The sequence below is a fragment of the Anomaloglossus baeobatrachus genome, chromosome 10 (assembly GCF_048569485.1).
Source record: "Anomaloglossus baeobatrachus isolate aAnoBae1 chromosome 10, aAnoBae1.hap1, whole genome shotgun sequence".
Lineage (NCBI taxonomy): Eukaryota > Metazoa > Chordata > Amphibia > Anura > Aromobatidae > Anomaloglossus > Anomaloglossus baeobatrachus.
The window spans coordinates 97,636,315-97,655,360 of record NC_134362.1 but is presented as its reverse complement, the minus strand read 5'-3'; the positions used below and the strand labels follow the sequence as shown (position 1 = coordinate 97,655,360).

Below are 19,046 nucleotides of genomic sequence, written 5' to 3'. Positions count from 1 at the left end.
AAGAATACCGTTCCTGGAAGCAAACAGAGAAGCCACCATGTGGATGCCGTCCCGCGACACCGTAGCCCCCGCGCCTGGAACCGCAGCGTGGGTGGAGGTCCGAACCACGCAGCTCTATCAAAGGCTGCAGGTCAGGATGCAGCTCCCCATGGAGGAGTGGGAGGCCGACATGGCGGACATTGTAGCCACCGTGCGGAGACGCGAGGAGGAGGCGGAGAAAGGGAGGGTGAGTGACCCACGTCCCGATGCCCTTGAAGGGCCGGTCATCGCGGCTGTGGGGCCCGGTCCAAGCCCTCTCCCCCCGTTGCCTCCCTCGCCACCCGTCCCGGAGGCCGTGACCCCGCCACTAGGCCTGCTACCACCGCAACCGGTAGCAGTACCCAGCGTCCCCGCCCAGGCGGGCCGACCTGTAGCCGGAGCCCGCGGCACACCGGAGGTGTTACCGTGGAAGACGCCGAAAGTAGAACCGGAGGCATCCCTTGAAAAACCCCCCGAGCCGGAGCCGATGACCCGTTCCGAGCCGAAGGCCCGGCAGCGGAAAGCCCCTATGCCCATCCCCCACACCTCGGCTGAGGTGGCGCCGGGTTGTTGCTGCAAGGCAGCGCCCAAGGCCATGACACCGCGGGATACGCCGCCCACCTTCCTGACAGTGGGTAACGTTTTGGATGTCCCGCGGGGCCCGACCCGTGCGCCGGCGCTGGCAGCAGCGCCGTACTGGGATAGGGAGCCGGTACCGCTGGGCCTGGAGATCGAGGAGAGGGAGCGGAAAAAGGCCGAACTGGTGGCCAGAGCGATTCGGGAGAAGGAGCACCTCCGGCGGGCGACCTCCCGTGCCCGAGGACCGTTGTACGTGGGGCAGGTGAGGCGGTTTGATGTCCGCCGGGGCTACGGGTTCATCTACGAGCCGGGCCTGGAGGCCGAAGTTTTTATAGCCCGGCGGGATGTGAATGCCCACCTGCCCGAGGAGCATCCTGGCCGTAATCTGATGCCGGGTGATATCGTCCAGTACACCCGGTTCTTTGGGGAGCGAGGGTGGTTTGCGCTGGACGCTAGATTGAAGGGCAGCCCAGAGGCCCTAGCAAACGCCGCGCCCCCTCCCTTGGAAGGAGCACTGGAGCCTGGAGGACCGGAGTAGGGCAGCGGATGCCCGTTGTACCATCCCCGTTGGGACCACCACTGAGTTAAGTTTGTTTAAAAGTTTTGAAGAATGATGAAAATGATTAATCCAAGAAGCAGTTACCAGATTGTCTGATGTGATTGAACCGGCTGGAGCCGGCACCGTTGTCCCCGTGGGGACCGTTAAAAGTTTTGCATAAGGGACTCCTTATGGACAAGCCCGTGAACTTGCAGGGCACCACAAACGTTAAGTGGCTTGTAAATATGTTGGTTACCGTTACCGTTTCCGCTATGCCGCCTCCGGAGAGGCAGGTTGGAGGGAGGGCCCTGAGCAGAGCAGGACAGGGCCCAGCCACCAAAGGAACCGGTGGCCACCCTCTGGAGGGGAAGGACAGATCCCGCTCGGGTAACTTGTTCTGGACTGTGGGTCAAGGGGTGCTGCCTGGGTTTTAGGGGCAGCATCAGGGCCAGGTTGCTTGGGTGGGAGAGAGCGGAAACCGTGACCGTATACCGTTGCAACGTTTAAGAATGTGCCTCCCGTCTTGGGAAGAGTTTTGATTAAAAATGTTATTCATGTTGTCTTAACCTTGTTACCCCTTTTACAGAAAAATAAAACCGATGTAGGACGGCAGCCCGCGGACGGTCTGCATTTTGCTAAGGGGGAATGTGTCGCCCTGGGCAAGCCAGGGGACACAGGTCACAACACCACCACACCCCACACTCCAGGTAGGCACATCACAGCTAACCAGAAATCCTTGTTGCCTTCCTCCAGGAGTCTGATGATGCACACCAGGGGGTGGGCCAGGCGGTTGGCTCCGCCCACCGAGGAGCTCACAACTCTGGAGGCGGGAAAACCAGGCAGTTGAAGTCTAGCTGAGGGCTAGTGAGGAGACAGCTCAGGGAGGAGCAGGAGTGAGGAGCTAAGTAGAGGAGTTAAGAAAGTGAGAGTGAAAGTAGAAAAGTGGAAAAAGGAGGAAAGCAAGTGAAGTGACAGAAGAGAAAGAAAGCCTGAAGGGTCCAGCTTTGTGTAGGGCCAGATCAGCAAGGTCAGCGACGGCGGTGACTGTCTGGAGGGGGACCGTTTGGAAGTTCCTGGAAGGACCCCGTTGGCTGTGTGCCCGGTGGTCTGGAGCAGTGTTCCGAAGGACAGTCAGCACCAGGGCAGGGGCCTCTCGGACCCCGGCAAGGCTAGGAGTCGCCAGATTTGCCAAATCCGTCAGTGCAGGGGACGTAGATCCCCCAACAACCAAGTCCCGATTGAAGGCAACAGCCCAACCTGAACCGGAGAGACACCGCCACCGCCACGGCACCAGTTTCTCAGGGCCAGCGCCTGCGGGCAAAGTGTAGAGCTCCTCCGGCCCAGATTGCAGCCGGGGAGCGGGTAACCGGAGGGAATCCACCGCTACCACAAGTCAACCATAGGTGCAAGGAAGAGGGACATCACCGTCACCTACCGGGAGTGCAGGTGCAGCCGTCTGTGGGACCGTCCTACCAGCCGTTTGGTTTACCGTACAAACTGTATCCACGTCTCAGGCTGAGTGAGTACCACAGTGCCGCAAGGCACAGCGCTGCCCCCGCGTCCCTGCGCCCACCAGGCCCTACACTTTACATCTCTTCACTGGGCCCCGGGATCACCAACCCCTACCCACGGAGGGGCAACACAACACCTGGCTGCTCCACATCACCATCCCCGGGACCCCCATACTGAGCAGCGGTGGTGCAATCACCACAACTGTGGGTGGCGTCACGAACTATAACAATCCCCCACACCCAACAAACCCCCTTTCACTCACGGGCGAGGAGTGTCGCTCGAGAAACCCCGGGATCCGGCCCACAGCTCGAGCCACCACTGAGCAGCTGCCGGACCCGAGCAGAAGGGGTGAGCATAGTGTGCCGACACCCTCCTCCCCGCCCGCGACAGTATGATGAGACCATGTCTCCGTATGGTCAGACTCGGCCATTACACAGCACATGCCACAACTACAAACAAACACTGCGCTCTCTTTTTGGATAAAAATTGAAAAAAGACAGAGTTGAGTTTTTCTTTGCAAATTAACTTGTATATTTATTAATAAGGTGACAGAGAAGACATGGGACGTTTCGGCCCTATGAGGCCTTTTTCACGCCTAGTCACTCCACAGAAGAATTTTTTTAGAGGGATATTTTCAAAGGAAGAAGAAAAGAAGTTGAGTTAAAAATCCACCAAGAAGGTTTTTTTATATAATGAATCACTGGAGGTGAGTTCTGGTTAGTATTTTTCCCGAGTTTTTCTTTTATATAACCATGTCCTTTGGTGTGGGGATAGTGGCCTAGATAGTTAATCGTCTTAATTGGAGATTTTCTGTGGTGAATTATACCTGGAGATTGCTTCAGAGTATTATAACCATAGGGAAAAGATTCTTCTATACTATAATTGAGGATACCTCCATCTGTATCCCAGTGATTTAGGGTTCGTTTGCATTGGTGGAGTGGAATTTCTTCTGAACGCCGCCTTCCCAGGATGGGCTGTGTGTCTTTTCTTCTCCTTTTGAAAATATTCCTCTGAAAAAAAAAATCTTCTGTGAGTGACTAGGCGTGAAAAAGGCCTCATAGAGCCGAAATGTCCCATGTCTTCTCTGTCACCTTATTAATAAATATACAAGTTCATTTGCAAAGAAAAACTCAACTGTCAGATTTCAATTTTTATACAAAAAGAGAGCGCAGTGTTTGTAGTTGTCGCATATAGTTTGGACCTTGGTCCCCTCACTAGCACCTCTAAAATCCCCCTAAAAGGCTGTGTGCACACCATAAACTCCTATTACCCAGTACATAGCAGGGACATATATGAGATTATATGGAACGTTTTTTTTAAACACATCCAATTGTGGAAAATATTGTTATTCTAAGATCCATTGATTAAAATAAACTTTGTGGAAAACCTCCTTTAAGCCAGTTCTATGCTGCGACTTTGGCTGTGACACAGGATGCTACCTGTTACAATGCAGTGCGATACAAGAGAACGGGATCATACTGTGCCCCCCTAGGATCAGAAGTAAACAAAATTTCTAACCCAGATGTAATTTTTGTGACTTGCTTGTCACAGTTGCGGAACCCCAGGGGTCCCAATCTGACCCGTTCACTTTGGTGGCAGCTCTATGTAATGATCTTTAGCTGAGCGACCTGTGTCGCGATCAGCGTTGCCATGTAGCTCCTGCCTCAACCATATTGCCGCCATATATTCTCATCTTTGAAAATCTCAGCCTAGCCGTGGTTCTTGTGCCCCAAACTAACAGCACCATAGGCCTATAGAATTGTGGTCACTAGATCTGCAGTCCGGCTGGAAATTGCAGCCGTAATAAGGACAAGCAAATATGGCCGCAGTATGGTCAAGTGCCCTTTTCTAACCAGAATACCCTATCCTGCTGAGACTAGTAGTGCCTCACCAAGTGAACTGCCTCCCTCAATGTATTCTAACCTCTAATGATAATGGAGATAGCTTAGAATTATTTACTGAATATATTAGTTTCAATTTTCATGTAGTTTTAAGTGTTGTCGCTCAGATTCCTATCTGCTTTTGACTTTTGGTCTTTTTATCATTTTGTATAAACAAATTTACAGCCACAGTGGTCTTTAAAAGGAGCGATAAACGTAACTCTTCTGTAAGGCTCGCCCAGCCGTTCTGCCTGGTGTTCTGGCTTCGGACACTGGTTCCCCCTGCAATAGGTTTTATTAGACGGATATGCATAATTTACATTGAGAATATTTGCTTCAATAATTAATGTTTCTTTATTCAGTGGGAATGTGAATTATAGGTGTAGACGGGGTGCAGTTCCCCGTCGTTTGCACTAGAGGCTGCTCTGGAGCCGGGGAGCCCTGGGAATAAATCAGGCTGGGCTCACTCGTTTGTCCTTCAGTGATACATAAACACAATTGGGAATTGGAGACTTGCAGGGAGACACTTGTTCCTATAAGTCTGATTTCTGGGAGGCTTCTTTGGGGTTGATCACTGGATGCCATCCCTCTGTGCGGATCTTAGTGATTGCACTGTATCTGCTGGAGGCGCTCCTGAGGATGCGAGCTGGAGATTGGTCCAAGCTGAGACAAGAGGTTCAGATCCAGTATTAAATGCTTGTTGCGGGAGAAATCTCTAAGCAGTCATCATCCCTTTTGTCAATATGACAGTCAGATGAGGACATGGGAATACAAACAGACGTGCACAGCCAGCCACAAGGAGGGTGGAGGAAGAGCAGTTTTGCAAAAATGACATGCGAGGAATCTGGGGTTTACAAATCATTGTCTCTGTCTTGAGTCCATCAACTCCTGCAGCCTTGAAAATAAGAAAAAGAAGGATAAATCAGTCCTAAGTACCCAGCCGGGCACCGTGCCCCCAGGAAACAGATGCCAGAACTGTAAGTATATATATAAGTAGGGCTGGGGGCTGGAAACCTGTTTGATATGAATTGTGAGAATCATTGTTACCATCTGTATCCATGACTCCACTGCCTGGGAACGATGCTCTTTTTATAGCCAGCAGCATTGCTTCCCTTACAATATCGTAAGTTGTATTATTCCCCTTAGTGCCCGTATAATCTCTTGGTGACGGGCACAGTGATTTCATGATGTTACCACCAATGGAGATATTATGTCTCCAGTGCAGCAGAGAAACCTGTGGCTGCTACAAAAGCCACTTGGAAAGCAGAAATATTGAGTGTGCTGTCACTTTAAAAGGGAATTAGGAGTAAAAGCTCTGCTCTCCCAAGGGCTTTTAGAAAGCTCCCTGTAGAATAAGCTACAGACCCTGATTGATAGGCGGCGTTGTTGCTGCTGTTCTTTTTAATATCATGTGATTGTGGCCTAATATAAGCATATATGTGTGTTTAGGGGTGCGGAGAGCTGGGGTGCAGGGCCTTGGTTGGAGCCGCTTGTAAAGTGTTTTCTCTCCCCATTTTCTTCTGTGTTCCAGGCTGAGAACCTGCGTGATGTGAACCAAGAGGGAGATGCTTTCTTGTGACCCTGTTTTCCATGGAGACTCCACGCAGCTCGCCATTCCCTGCTACTGATCTGCTTCCTGCAGGAGAGATGGATGGATGGAGACAAGTCAGCAGGAGAGCAGCGGCGCCCACAAAGTGATGGCTCCCGGCCTCACTACCCTGGTGCCCCCTGTAGGTATCCCAGCAAGGCCGAGCTACAGCACACTGATCATATTGACTGTGGTTAAATGAATTCCTCTTGTGAATTATTCGCACTCCATGGAAGGGTTAAACGTGTGCGGTTATTCCCCGGGCTCCCATAGTCACTAAGGACAGTGCATTAGAGGACGGCACTGGCACACGGGAAGTTGGGCCGCTCGTCCTCCCTTCTAGCACACCACACCTTATTTTGGCTGGGATTGTTTCTTCCAAGAAGCTCTGGTGGATTGTAACTGCATCTTGGAGGAGTCCTCGTGTCCTACCTGCTCATTACTGGGAACCATATAACAGATTTGGGGGCCGGCCGCCCCTCCGATGACACATGAGGCCTGCAGCCATGGAGGGGCACTGAAGACCCCACCGCCTGTGGATAACAGCCTCTGGCCATTCTTTTTACACATTGGAATGGTTCCATTATTTTCATTTCTGCCTAAATGATGAATCGTCAGCCCCTAACCCTGCTCAGCGAAGGTCGGGGGTCTCACATCTTTGCAAAACCGTCATGTTTTAATCGATATTGGACTCTGGAGCTGGATATTCCTAGGATTATGGACTGTGCACCAATATTGCTCATTTAGAAGAAAGTTTACAATTGTGGGACTCTACACAGACCGGGAAGCAGAGTTGTGGGCACAATTCTTTTTTTTTTTTTGGCAAAATCCTCCACTTTTTATAAGTATTGCCCCAGCACAGCAGAGGTGACTACTTTTGCATAATTGTCCCCTTTTTATAAGTATCGGATCTGGCACAATAGAGGTGACACAATTTGACATAACTGTCCATTTATATAAGTATTGGCCCAGCAGAGGTGGCGCTGTCACAGTTTGACATATTCATACCCTTTGTATAAGTATCAGCCACAGCACAACAGAGGTGACATACTTTTACTTAATCATCCCCTTCATATCCGTATAGGCCCTGCACAGCAGAAGTAACGTGCTTTTACATAATTGTTTCCTTTGTATAAGTATCAACCCAGCACAACAAAGGTAACATACTTTTACATATTCAGCCCCTTTGTATACCTATTGGCCCAGCATAACAGAGGTGACACACTTTTACTTAATCATCCCCTTCATATCTGTTTAGGCCCTGCACAGCAGAAGAAACGTGCTTTACATAATTGTTTCCTTTGTAAAAGTATCAACCCAGCACAATGAAGGTGACATACTTGTACATAGCAGTCCCCTTTGTATAATTATCTGCCCTGCACAACAGAGACGACATCCTTTTACACAGCCATCATCTGTATATAAGTATCGGCCCAGTCCAGCAAAAGTTACATCCTCTTACATATTCATCCCCTTCCTATCATTGGCCCAGCACAGCGGAGGTGACATCCTCTTACATATTCATCCCCTTCCTATCATTGGCCCAGCACAGCGGAGGTGACATACTCTTACATATTCACCCCCTTCCTATTATTGATCCAGCAGAGCGGAGGTGACATTTTGTTACATATTCATCCGCTTCCTATTATTGGCCCAGCACAGTGTAGGTGACATACTCTTACATATTCATCCCATTCTTTTTATTGGCCCAGCACAGCAGAGTTCACATACTCTTACATATTCGTCCCCTTCCTAGTATTGGCCCAGCACAGGGGAGGTGACATATTCTTACATATTCATCACCTTCCTATTATTGGCCCAGCAGAGCGGAGGTCACATACTCTTACATATTCATCCCCTTCCTATTATTGGCCCAGCAGAGCGGAGGTGACATACTCTTACATATTCATCCCCTTCCTATTATTGGCCCAGCACAGTGGAGGTGATATACTCTTACATATTCATCCCCTTCCTATTACTGGTCCAGCAGAGCGGAGGTGACATACTCTTACATATTCATCCCCTTCCTATTATTGGCCCAGCAGAGCGGAGGTGACATACTTACATATTCATCCCCTTCCTATTATTGGCCCAGCACAGCGGAGGTGACATACTCTTACATATTCATCTCCTTCATAGTATTGGCCCAGCACAGCCAAGGTCACATACTCTTACATAGCTGTTCCTTTCCTATTATTGGCCCAGCACAGCAAAGGTAAGATACTATTACATCTTCATCGCCTTCTTATTATTGGCCCAGCACAGCGGAGGTGACATCCTCTTACATATTCATCTCTTTTCTATTATTGTCCAGCACAGAGGAGGTGACATACTTTTACATATTCATCCCCTTCCTTCTATTGGCCCAGCACAGCGGAGGTGACATCCTCTTACATACCTGTCCCATTCCTATTATTGGCCCAGCACAACAGAGGTGACATCCTCTTACATATTTATCCCCTTCCCATTATTGGCCCAGAACAGCGAAGGGGACATCCTCTTACATAGCCGTCCCTTTCCTGTAATTGGCCTAGCACAGCGGAGGTGACATATTATTACATATTTATCCTCTTTCTATTATTGGCCCAGCACAGGTGACATTCTCTTATATAGCTGTCCCCTTACTATTATTGACCAACACAGCGGAGGTGATATACTCCTACATATTCATCCCCTTCCTATTACTGACCCAGCACAGCGGAGGTGACATCCTTTTAAATAGCCATCCTCTATTATTGGCCCAACACAACAGAGGTGACATCCTCTTACACAGCTGTCCCCTTCCCTGTTATTGACCCAGCACAACAGAGGTGATATCCTATTACATATTATCCTTTTCCTATTATTGGCCCGCGACAGCGGAGGTGACATACTAATACACAGCCGTCCCTTTCCTATAATTGCCCCAGCACAGCAGAGGTGAAATACTGCTACACAGTCATCCCTTTACTATTATTGGCCCAGCACAGCGGAGGGGACATCCTCTTACAAATTTATCCACTATCATTGGCCCAGCATATCGGAGGTGACATACTCTTACAAATTCATTCCCTTCCTATTATTGGCCCAGCACAGCGGAGGTAACATCATCTTACTCAGCCTGTCCCCTTACTATTGTTGGCCCCGCACAGCAGAAGTGACATACTCTCTTACATATCCGTTTACTTACTATTATTGGCCCAGCACAACAGAGGTGACATCTTCTGACATATCTGTGTCCTTACTATTATTGGCCCAGCACAACAGAGGTGACATCTTCTTACATATCTGTATCCTTACTATTATTGGCCCAGCACAGCAGAGGTGACATACTTTCTTACATATCTGTTTCCTTACTACTATTGGCCCAGCAGAGCAGAGGTAACATCTTACATATCTGTCCTCTATTTTTTTGGCCCAGCACAGCAGAGGTGACATCTTTTTACATATCTGTGTCCTTACTAATATTGGCCCAGCACAGGAGAGGTGACATACTCTCTTACATATCTGTTTCCTTACTACTATTGGCCCAGTACAACAGAGGTGACATCTTACATATCTGTTTACTATTTTCTTGGCCCAGCACAACAGAGGTGACACCTTCTTACATAGCTGTCCCCTTCCTATTATCGGTCTAGCACAGCAGAGATCATACACTGTTAAATAGCTGTCCCTTCCTATTTTTGGCCCAGCACAGCGGAGGTGACACACTGTTACACATTTATCCCTTTCCTGTTATTGGCCCAGCACAGCGGAGCTGACATACTCTCACATATTTAACCACTTCCTATTATTAGCCCAGCACAGCGGAGGTGACATCCTTTTTACATCCCTGTCCCTTCCTATTATTGGCCCAGCAGAGTGGAACTGACATACTCTCACATATTTAACCCCTTCCTATTGTTGGTCCAGCACAGCGGAGGTGACATCCTTTTTACATACCTGTCCCCTTCCTATTTCTGGCCCAGCACAGCGGAGGAGACATCCTTTTTACATCCCTGTCCCTTCCTATTATTGGCCCAGCAGAGCGGAGGTGACATACCCTCACATATTTAACCCCTTCCTATTTTTGGTCCAGCACAGCGGAGGTGACATCCTTTTTACATACCTGTCCCCTTCCTATTTTTGGCCCAGCACAGCGGAGGTGACATACTCTTACATACCTGTCCCCTTCCTATTTTTGGCCCAGCACAGCCGAGGTCACATACTCTTACATACCTGTCCCCTTCCTATTTTTGGCCCAGCACAGCCGAGGTGATCCTTTTTACATACCTGTCCCCTTCCTATTTTTGGCCCAGCACAGCCGAGGTCACATACTCTTACATACCTGTCCCCTTCCTATTTTTGGTCCAGCACAGCGGAGGTGACATCCTTTTTACATACCTGTCCCCTTCCTATTTTTGGCCCAGCACAGCCGAAGTGACATACTCTTACATACCTGTCCCCTTCCTATTTTTGGCCCAGCACAGCCGAGGTGACATACTTTTACATACTTGTCCCCATCCTATTTTTGGCCCAGCACAGCCGAGGTGACATACTCTTACATACTTGTCCCCTTACTATTTTTGGTCCAGCACAGCCGAGGTGACATCCTTTTTACATACCTGTCCCCTTCCTATATTTGGCCCAGCACAGCGGAGGTGATCCTTTTTACATACCTGTCCCCTTCCTATTTTTGGCCCAGCACAGCCGAGGTGACATCCTTTTTACATACCTGTCCCCTTCCTATTTTTGGCCCAGCACAGCGGAGGTGACATACTCTTACATACCTGTCCCCTTCCTATTTTTGGTCCAGCACAGCGGAGGTGACATACTCTTACATACCTGTCCCCTTCCTATTTTTGGCCCAGCACAGCCGAGGTGACATACTCTTACATACCTGTCCCCTTCCTATTTTTGGTCCAGCACAGCGGAGGTGACATACTCTTACATACCTGTCCCCTTCCTATTTCTGGTCCAGCACAGCGGAGGTGACATACTCTTACATACCTGTCCCCTTCCTATTTCTGGTCCAGCACAGCGGAGGTGACATACTCTTACATACCTGTCCCCTTCCTATATTTGGCCCAGCACAGCGGAGGTGACATACTCTTACATACCTGTCTCCTTCCTATTTTTGGCCCAGCACAGCGGAGGTGACATACTCTTACATACCTGTCCCCTTCCTATTTTTGGCCCAGCACAGCGGAGGTGACATCCTTTTTACATACCTGTCCCCTTCCTATTTTTGGCCCAGCACAGCGGAGGTGACATACTCTTACATACCTGTCCCCTTCCTATTTCTGGTCCAGCACAGCGGAGGTGACATACTCTTACATACCTGTCCCCTTCCTATTTTTGGCCCAGCACAGCGGAGGTGACATACTCTTACATACCTGTCCCCTTCCTATATTTGGCCCAGCACAGCGGAGGTGACATACTCTTACATACCTGTCCCCTTCCTATTTTTGGCCCAGCACAGCGGAGGTGACATACTCTTACATACCTGTCCCCTTCCTATTTTTGGCCCAGCACAGCGGAGGTGACATACTCTTACATACCTGTCCCCTTCCTATTTTTGGCCCAGCACAGCGGAGGTGACATACTCTTACATACCTGTCCCCTTCCTATTTTTGGCCCAGCACAGCGGAGGTGACATACTCTTACATACCTGTCCCCTTCCTATTTTTGGCCCAGCACAGCGGAGGTGACATACTCTTACATACCTGTCCCCTTCCTATTTTTGGCCCAGCACAGCAGAGGTGACATACTCTTACATACCTGTCCCCTTCCTATTTTTGGTCCAGCACAGCGGAGGTGACATACTCTTACATACCTGTCCCCTTTCTATTTTTGGCCCAGCACAGCGGAGGTGACATACTCTTACATACCTGTCCCCTTCCTATTTTTGGCCCAGCACAGCGGAGGTGACATACTCTTACATACCTGTCCCCTTCCTATTTTTGGCCCAGCACAGCGGAGGTGACATACTCTTACATACCTGTCCCCTTCCTATTTTTGGCCCAGCACAGCGGAGGTGATATACTCTTACATACCTGTCCCCTTCATATTTTTGGTCCAGCACAGCGGAGGTGATATACTCTTACATACCTGTCCCCTTCATATTTTTGGTCCAGCACAGCGGAGGTGATATACTCTTACATACCTGTCCTCTTCCTATTTTTGGCCCAGCACAGCGGAGGTGATATACTCTTACATACCTGTCCCCTTCATATTTTTGGTCCAGCACAGCGGAGGTGACATACTCTTACATACCTGTCCCCTTCCTATTTTTGGCCCAGCACAGCAGAGGTGACATACTCTTACATACCTGTCCCCTTCCTATTTTTGGTCCAGCACAGCGGAGGTGATATACTCTTACATACCTGTCCCCTTCCTATTTTTGGCCCAGCACAGCGGAGGTGACATACTCTTACATACCTGTCCCCTTCCTATTTTTGGTCCAGCACAGCGGAGGTGACATCCTTTTTACATACCTGTCCCCTTCCTATTTCTGGTCCAGCACAGCGGAGGTGACATACTCTTACATACCTGTCCCCTTCCTATTTTTGGCCCAGCACAGCGGAGGTGACATACTCTTACATACCTGTCCCCTTCCTATTTTTGGTCCAGCACAGCGGAGGTGACATACTCTTACATACCTGTCCCCTTCCTATTTCTGGTCCAGCACAGCGGAGGTGACATACTCTTACATACCTGTCCCCTTCCTATTTTTGGCCCAGCACAGCGGAGGTGACATACTCTTACATACCTGTCCCCTTCCTATTTCTGGTCCAGCACAGCGGAGGTGACATACTCTTACATACCTGTCCCCTTCCTATTTTTGGCCCAGCACAGCGGAGGTGACATACTCTTACATACCTGTCCCCTTCCTATTTCTGGTCCAGCACAGCGGAGGTGACATACTCTTACATACCTGTCCCCTTCCTATTTTTGGCCCAGCACAGCGGAGGTGACATACTCTTACATACCTGTCCCCTTCCTATTTCTGGTCCAGCACAGCGGAGGTGACATACTCTTACATACCTGTCCCCTTCCTATTTTTGGCCCAGCACAGCCGAGGTGACATACTCTTACATACCTGTCCCCTTCCTATTTTTGGCCCAGCACAGCGGAGGTGACATACTCTTACATACCTGTCCCCTTCCTATATTTGGCCCAGCACAGCGGAGGTGACATACTCTTACATACCTGTCCCCTTCCTATATTTGGCCCAGCACAGCGGAGGTGACATACTCTTACATACCTGTCCCCTTCCTATTTTTGGCCCAGCACAGCGGAGGTGACATACTCTTACATACCTGTCCCCTTCCTATTTTTGGCCCAGCACAGCGGAGGTGACTATTGGGGTCTGCGGTCCTTGGAGACAATTCTTGCCCTTTTGGAAGAATGTTTTGTGACTGAGCTGGGACTGAGCGCTGCCCATGGCGGGGGCCGGGCCATGGCAGGGGGGCACACACCGCTGCCTGTGAAACAGCCCCTCAGCCCACGTTACTAGCCGCAGCCCCACACTCCAGAGACTAGAGATGGAGGTTGCCATGGTGAGCGCAGAAAGCTCCGGCTGCAGCAGCCACCTGCCCTATGGGTACGCGCAGGCTCGTGCCCGAGAGCGGGAGCGCCTGGCACACTCCCGGGCGGCCGCTGCTCAGCAACAACAACAACAGGCAGCAGCCGCGGCAGAAGGCGGGAGCGCGGGGGGCGGGGCCTGCCAATCCTCCGCGCGCGCCCCCGTCACCAGCAGCAATAGTAGTGGTGGGAACTTGAAGCGCGCGACCCAGTCAGAGCAACAGGAGGCATCATTGAGAAGGAAGAAAGCGGGCACCCGGCGCAAGTACTGGCCCCTGGGCGGCTGCGGCAGGTGGAGGAGCCGGCACCACCAAGCGGGCAACGAATGCAGCAGCGGAGGCGCCGGCGGAGGAGGAGAAGAAGACGGAGGCACCTTCCCCTCGGAGCTGGCTCCCTGCGGCTCTGAGGAGATGATGCTGAGGGAAGAAGAGGAGGACGAGGAGGAGGAGGGGGCGGACAGGACGCTGTGCCGGGCGGACCGCAGCCCCGGGTACCAGCCGGTGTACAGCGAGTTCGAGTGCTGCGAGCGCGTCGTCATCAACGTGTCCGGGCTCCGCTTCGAGACGCAGCTGAAGACGCTGTCGCAGTTCCCGGACACACTGCTGGGCGACGCCGACAAGAGGATGCGCTACTTCGACCCGCTCCGGAACGAGTACTTCTTTGATCGGAACCGGCCGAGCTTTGACGCCATCCTGTACTACTACCAGTCGGGCGGGCGGCTGAAGCGGCCGGTCAATGTGCCCTTCGACATCTTCTCTGAGGAGGTGAAGTTCTATGAGCTGGGGGAGGAGGCGCTGCTGAAGTACCGGGAGGACGAGGGCTTCGTGAAGGAGGAGGAGAAGCGGCTGCCGGACAACGAGTTCAAGCGGCAGGTGTGGCTGCTGTTCGAGTACCCCGAGAGCTCCGGGCCGGCCCGGGGCATCGCCATCGTGTCCGTGCTGGTCATCCTCATCTCCATCGTCATCTTCTGCCTGGAGACGCTGCCCGAGTTCCGGGACGATAAGGACCAGCTGCTGTCTGCGGGCGACGAGGACGACCCTTATAACGGCACCGCGGGGGCGGGGGGCTTCGCGGGGGCAGGCGGGCACAGCGCCTTCAGCGACCCCTTCTTCATCGTGGAGACTGTGTGCATTGTGTGGTTCTCCTTCGAGTTTGCAGTGCGGCTCTTCGCCTGCCCCAGTAAGCCCGGCTTCTTCAGGGACATCATGAACATCATAGACATTGTGTCCATCCTGCCTTACTTCATCACCCTGGGCACCGAGCTGGGGAATCAGCCCCCGCAGCAGCCCCAGCCCCTGCCCCCCGCCGGCCAGCAGCAGCAGCAGGCCATGTCCTTTGCCATCCTGAGAATAATCCGCCTGGTCAGGGTCTTCCGAATCTTCAAGTTGTCCAGGCACTCCAAGGGTCTGCAGATATTGGGGCACACGCTGAGGGCCAGCATGAGAGAACTGGGGCTGCTCATCTTCTTCCTTTTCATTGGAGTTATCCTCTTCTCCAGCGCTGTGTACTTTGCGGAGGCTGACGAGCCCACCACACACTTCCATAGCATCCCGGATGCCTTCTGGTGGGCGGTGGTCACCATGACTACAGTGGGTTATGGCGATATGAAGCCTATCACTGTCGGGGGCAAGATAGTGGGATCCCTGTGTGCCATAGCTGGGGTATTGACCATCGCATTGCCCGTGCCGGTCATCGTCTCCAACTTTAACTATTTTTACCACAGGGAAACTGAGAACGAGGAGCAGACTCCGCTGGCGGCCAGCGTCTCCAGCTGCCCCTATTTGCCTACCAATTTATTGAGGAAGTTAAGGAGCTCGACGTCTTCCTCTCTGCAGGACAAGTCCGAGTATCTGGAGATGGAGGAAGGGCTGAAGGAGTCTCTGTGCGTCAGGGACAAGTCCAGCCAGGACAACGGCAACGAGACTTTTAAGTATAACTGTGTGAATTTAAAGACTCTGGAAACCGATGTGTGAAATTTTATTTTTTTTGAAACTTTCTATTTATGCATTGAGGAGTGCAGTGATTATTATTAAAAAAAATGAAAATATGCAAATCAGATCAGAAACGAAACAAGCTACCTGGGGTTTCTGATCCGATAGGAAACATAAGTGGCTTCCTCTTGTAAGAACATCCGACCTTGGGACCAGACACCAAATACAGGAATTCCAGTGCCTGTTCTGGCTTTATTTTTGTAGCCCCCCCCATTATCTGGTATAGCCGGACATTCATCTGCATCACTCCCCCTGGGTGTAGGGTCTCCAACCTGGGACTCTCCGGCCTGTTGTGACACTACAACTCCCAGCAGTATGTCTTGTAAATGTAAATCACATAGCAAGCCTGGCTGTTTTGGGACTCCAACTCCCAGCATTAAAGGGGCATGCCAGCTATAAGCATCACCTATCCTCGGGACAAATGTTGGGTCCTCCTGCCGGGACTCCGTCGATCACCAGTACCCCCTTCTGGCGATTGGGGGTATCTCAGCAGTCGGGCACCCTTTCCCATTGTATTCTTGTGATAGGTGATGACTATAAGCAAATCTATAAATCACAACAGCTCCAGAGCCTCAGGTCGGACCCCCCTGCAGTAGGGTCTGTCCTTCATGGTGGGCACAATAAAAGCAAAAAAAAAGACAAACAATACTCTATATACTGAAATCGTCCTTATTTATTTACAAATAGAATGAATGTCTTTTTCCTTAGCTCCACACTAGTTTTCTGTGGTGACGCTCTTGATGGTGCGGCCTCTCCCGGTACCAGAATTTGACAGTATGTTCTTAAAAGAGGAATTTATCTCCCGTGTGCAGTGAATTCCCCGGAGTGGAGTCACTGGCCGGGGTTTCTTTCACACACAGCACTTTTTAGAGACATGTCACTAGCGTTTTCCGGAAGGAATTAGTAGACGTTCTTTTCTTTCTTATTCCATCTGACCATACTTTCGGCTTGATACCTGCATGGAAAACTATAGTTACATTCTTGTTTTCTCCCAAAAAGTGCTGTGTGTTAAAGCACCCCGATCTTATTGTAATCATTCTGAACATATCAAAGGGGAAAATACTAGAAGGGGGGTTTAAAGTATAAAATATATCTCTATTTTTCATAGAAAGCAATTGTTTTGCACAGATGAAAGCTCATAGGCTGTTAAAATATGTACACGATCATGGGTCAGGAATTGAAAAAAGTGTGCTAGGGGTAAAGTTACAGATTTCAACAAAATAGTCCAAAAAATACTAATAAATGGTCAGCACCGTTCTCAGCACAAGCACAGGTTATTTCTATATGTACTGTGATGTATGAGACTATGAGCAGCCGCCTATAAGTCCATTATTGAGGATGGTGAATGATTCAGATCTGCGGTCTGCCAGCGCTGCCCACCGCCTCCGCTGGGGACGCTGCCATAGGGAATGCTTTTTTTGCACTACAGTCATAGCTGGATAGAGGAATTATTTAAAGAGACTTCGTACTGTGAACCATTCGTGTCATTCCCGAAGTTTAGACAATCTTTAGGATCTCACTGTCTCCCCTTGTTCCTGGCTGCACAAATACAATGGACCTTCTTGCTTAGTGTAGGTTAGTAGCGTATGGATTGATTTTCTTAATGATGTCTCCTCTCCATACAGTGCAGCTCATATCTAGCTATATAACCTGCATATAATCACTTTCTACAGTGGGCCTTACTGTAAAGCGACCGCACACCAAAGCCCAGACTATAGAGAAACCTTTTATATTTGCATTCTAATAGTACATAAAGTATATGGCTGCTACCTCCAACTTAATAGTTATTTTATTTTTTTAAATAGTATATTAAAGTCAATATTATAGCCGTAACCTAAGATGATCTTGTTTTTCTAGCCGATAAGTGAATCGAGCATGTGCCTAACACTTTCTTAACTGGTTTACAGTGGCTGGAGTTCTTTAAGTTCACTGGCTTTAGTAGAAAGCCTCCTCAGTATGGCAATGGCCACTATCCACTTGCATTGTGTAGAGTAAATGAAGCATTCCAGGTGAGGGTCTATTCAGCGAGGGGATAACCCTTCTATCAGTCCGGGATCTCGCTCCGCAGCACACCTCTGGGCTGCAGCTCTCCCTGGCAGCTGAACGGTTAATGTAACATGGCAACCTGGGGTCAGAGAACTTCTTATACTGCCAAGTCTTCATCATAGGTTTACAGACTGAAGACATCTGCATGTAATGGAGGGAAATACTAAATGTACAGCTCTAGATTCTTCAGCCATGCCACATGCAAAAGAAACCTTTATCCATTTCTGGTCATTTTTTTTAATTTAGTTGCAAATTTTCCACCTCCGTATGTAAAATTCTAAATCAAGCCTCATCTCTAAGTCCGTTTTTTTGTCGAGCAGAACTGGAGATTAAATATTGAGATTGTTTCTTTTTTTAAAGTGTACACTGTCATGTTGCAATCATTTATTGCAGACAAACTAGATTACAATGGAATTAAAGCAATGTCTAAAATGAAATAGGTTTACTGTAGTTTTATTAATCATGGGGATGTAGCGCTGGACGTCATGCCAGGCACGGCCGGCTTTGATGAGAAATGTTATTCCTGTTTGCCGCTGGTATTTCCTTACATGTCAGAGGGTGAGGGAAGTGGCCGCACATTTTGGTCTTCACATAATAAACTCTCTGTTCCTCATATCTGATTGCAAGCTGTTCAGCAAATAGAAAAAACAGTGTTGGTTTTTCTTGGCCAGACTAAATTGCCAAGATTTACCAAGTAGTTTTCGGCTGTGAATCAATTATTTCTGGTGCTGTGTAAGAAGCAAATTTGAGTGTAACCTAAAGCTGCAGGACCATAACTCTAAGGCCCTGTGCGCACTTGCCGTTTTTTGCCGCGGATTTCCTGCGGTTTTGCTGCATGTTTCGCTGCAGAAAATGTTCATAACATCTCTGCAGTGATTCACCAGCAAAACGTAGGGGAAAAAAAAAATGCTGTGCGCACTATGCGGAATTTGACAGCTGCATGTTTTGCTGCGGGATTCCCGCATGTCACTTCTTTTCCGCACGTCACTGCGGGATTTCACTCCATTGACTGCCATGTAATCGTGAAATCCCGCAGGCAGCAAATTCTGTGCGGTTCATTGCGTTTTCCTGCGTTTATTCCCTCCGGTATTCGCGGTTTACCTGCGGTAATGTACATCGCTGCCTGCGGTTTGCAGGGAAGTGATGTCATTATGCCAGGAAGATGAAGCTGAGCAGAGAGTAAACACACACACATCACAGACACACACAGACATCACAGACAGAGACATAGAACACAGACACATAGAATACACATAGAAAGCAAACGGAAATATAGAAAAAAAACACGTTGGCTCCGCCGTATTTTTACCTTCCAGCCGAGGTAAGCACACAGCAGCGGCCCGGTATTC

At 49.6% G+C, this 19,046-nt stretch overlaps 1 protein-coding gene and 1 long non-coding RNA gene across 3 annotated transcripts; both read left to right on the top strand.

The window, feature by feature from the left end:
* Positions 1-4,961: 4,961 nt before the first annotated feature.
* On the top strand, positions 4,962-10,993 carry LOC142254474 (uncharacterized). 2 transcript variants are annotated; one of them, XR_012727235.1, is made up of 3 exons: positions 4,962-5,504; positions 6,059-8,167; positions 8,221-10,993. It is a non-coding gene; the product is annotated as an uncharacterized LOC142254474 (long non-coding RNA). The 2 variants fall into 2 exon arrangements; XR_012727234.1 differs by having other exon boundaries at positions 4,963-5,504; positions 6,059-10,182; positions 10,239-10,993.
* A 2,284-nt stretch (positions 10,994-13,277) lies between these two features.
* KCNA4 (potassium voltage-gated channel subfamily A member 4) lies at positions 13,278-18,134 on the top strand. The gene has a single exon (XM_075325537.1). The coding sequence runs from the start codon at positions 13,621-13,623 to the stop codon at positions 15,631-15,633; it is 2,013 nt and encodes a 670-aa protein (XP_075181652.1). The 5' UTR covers positions 13,278-13,620; the 3' UTR covers positions 15,634-18,134.
* The last annotated feature ends 912 nt before the right edge of the window (positions 18,135-19,046 follow it).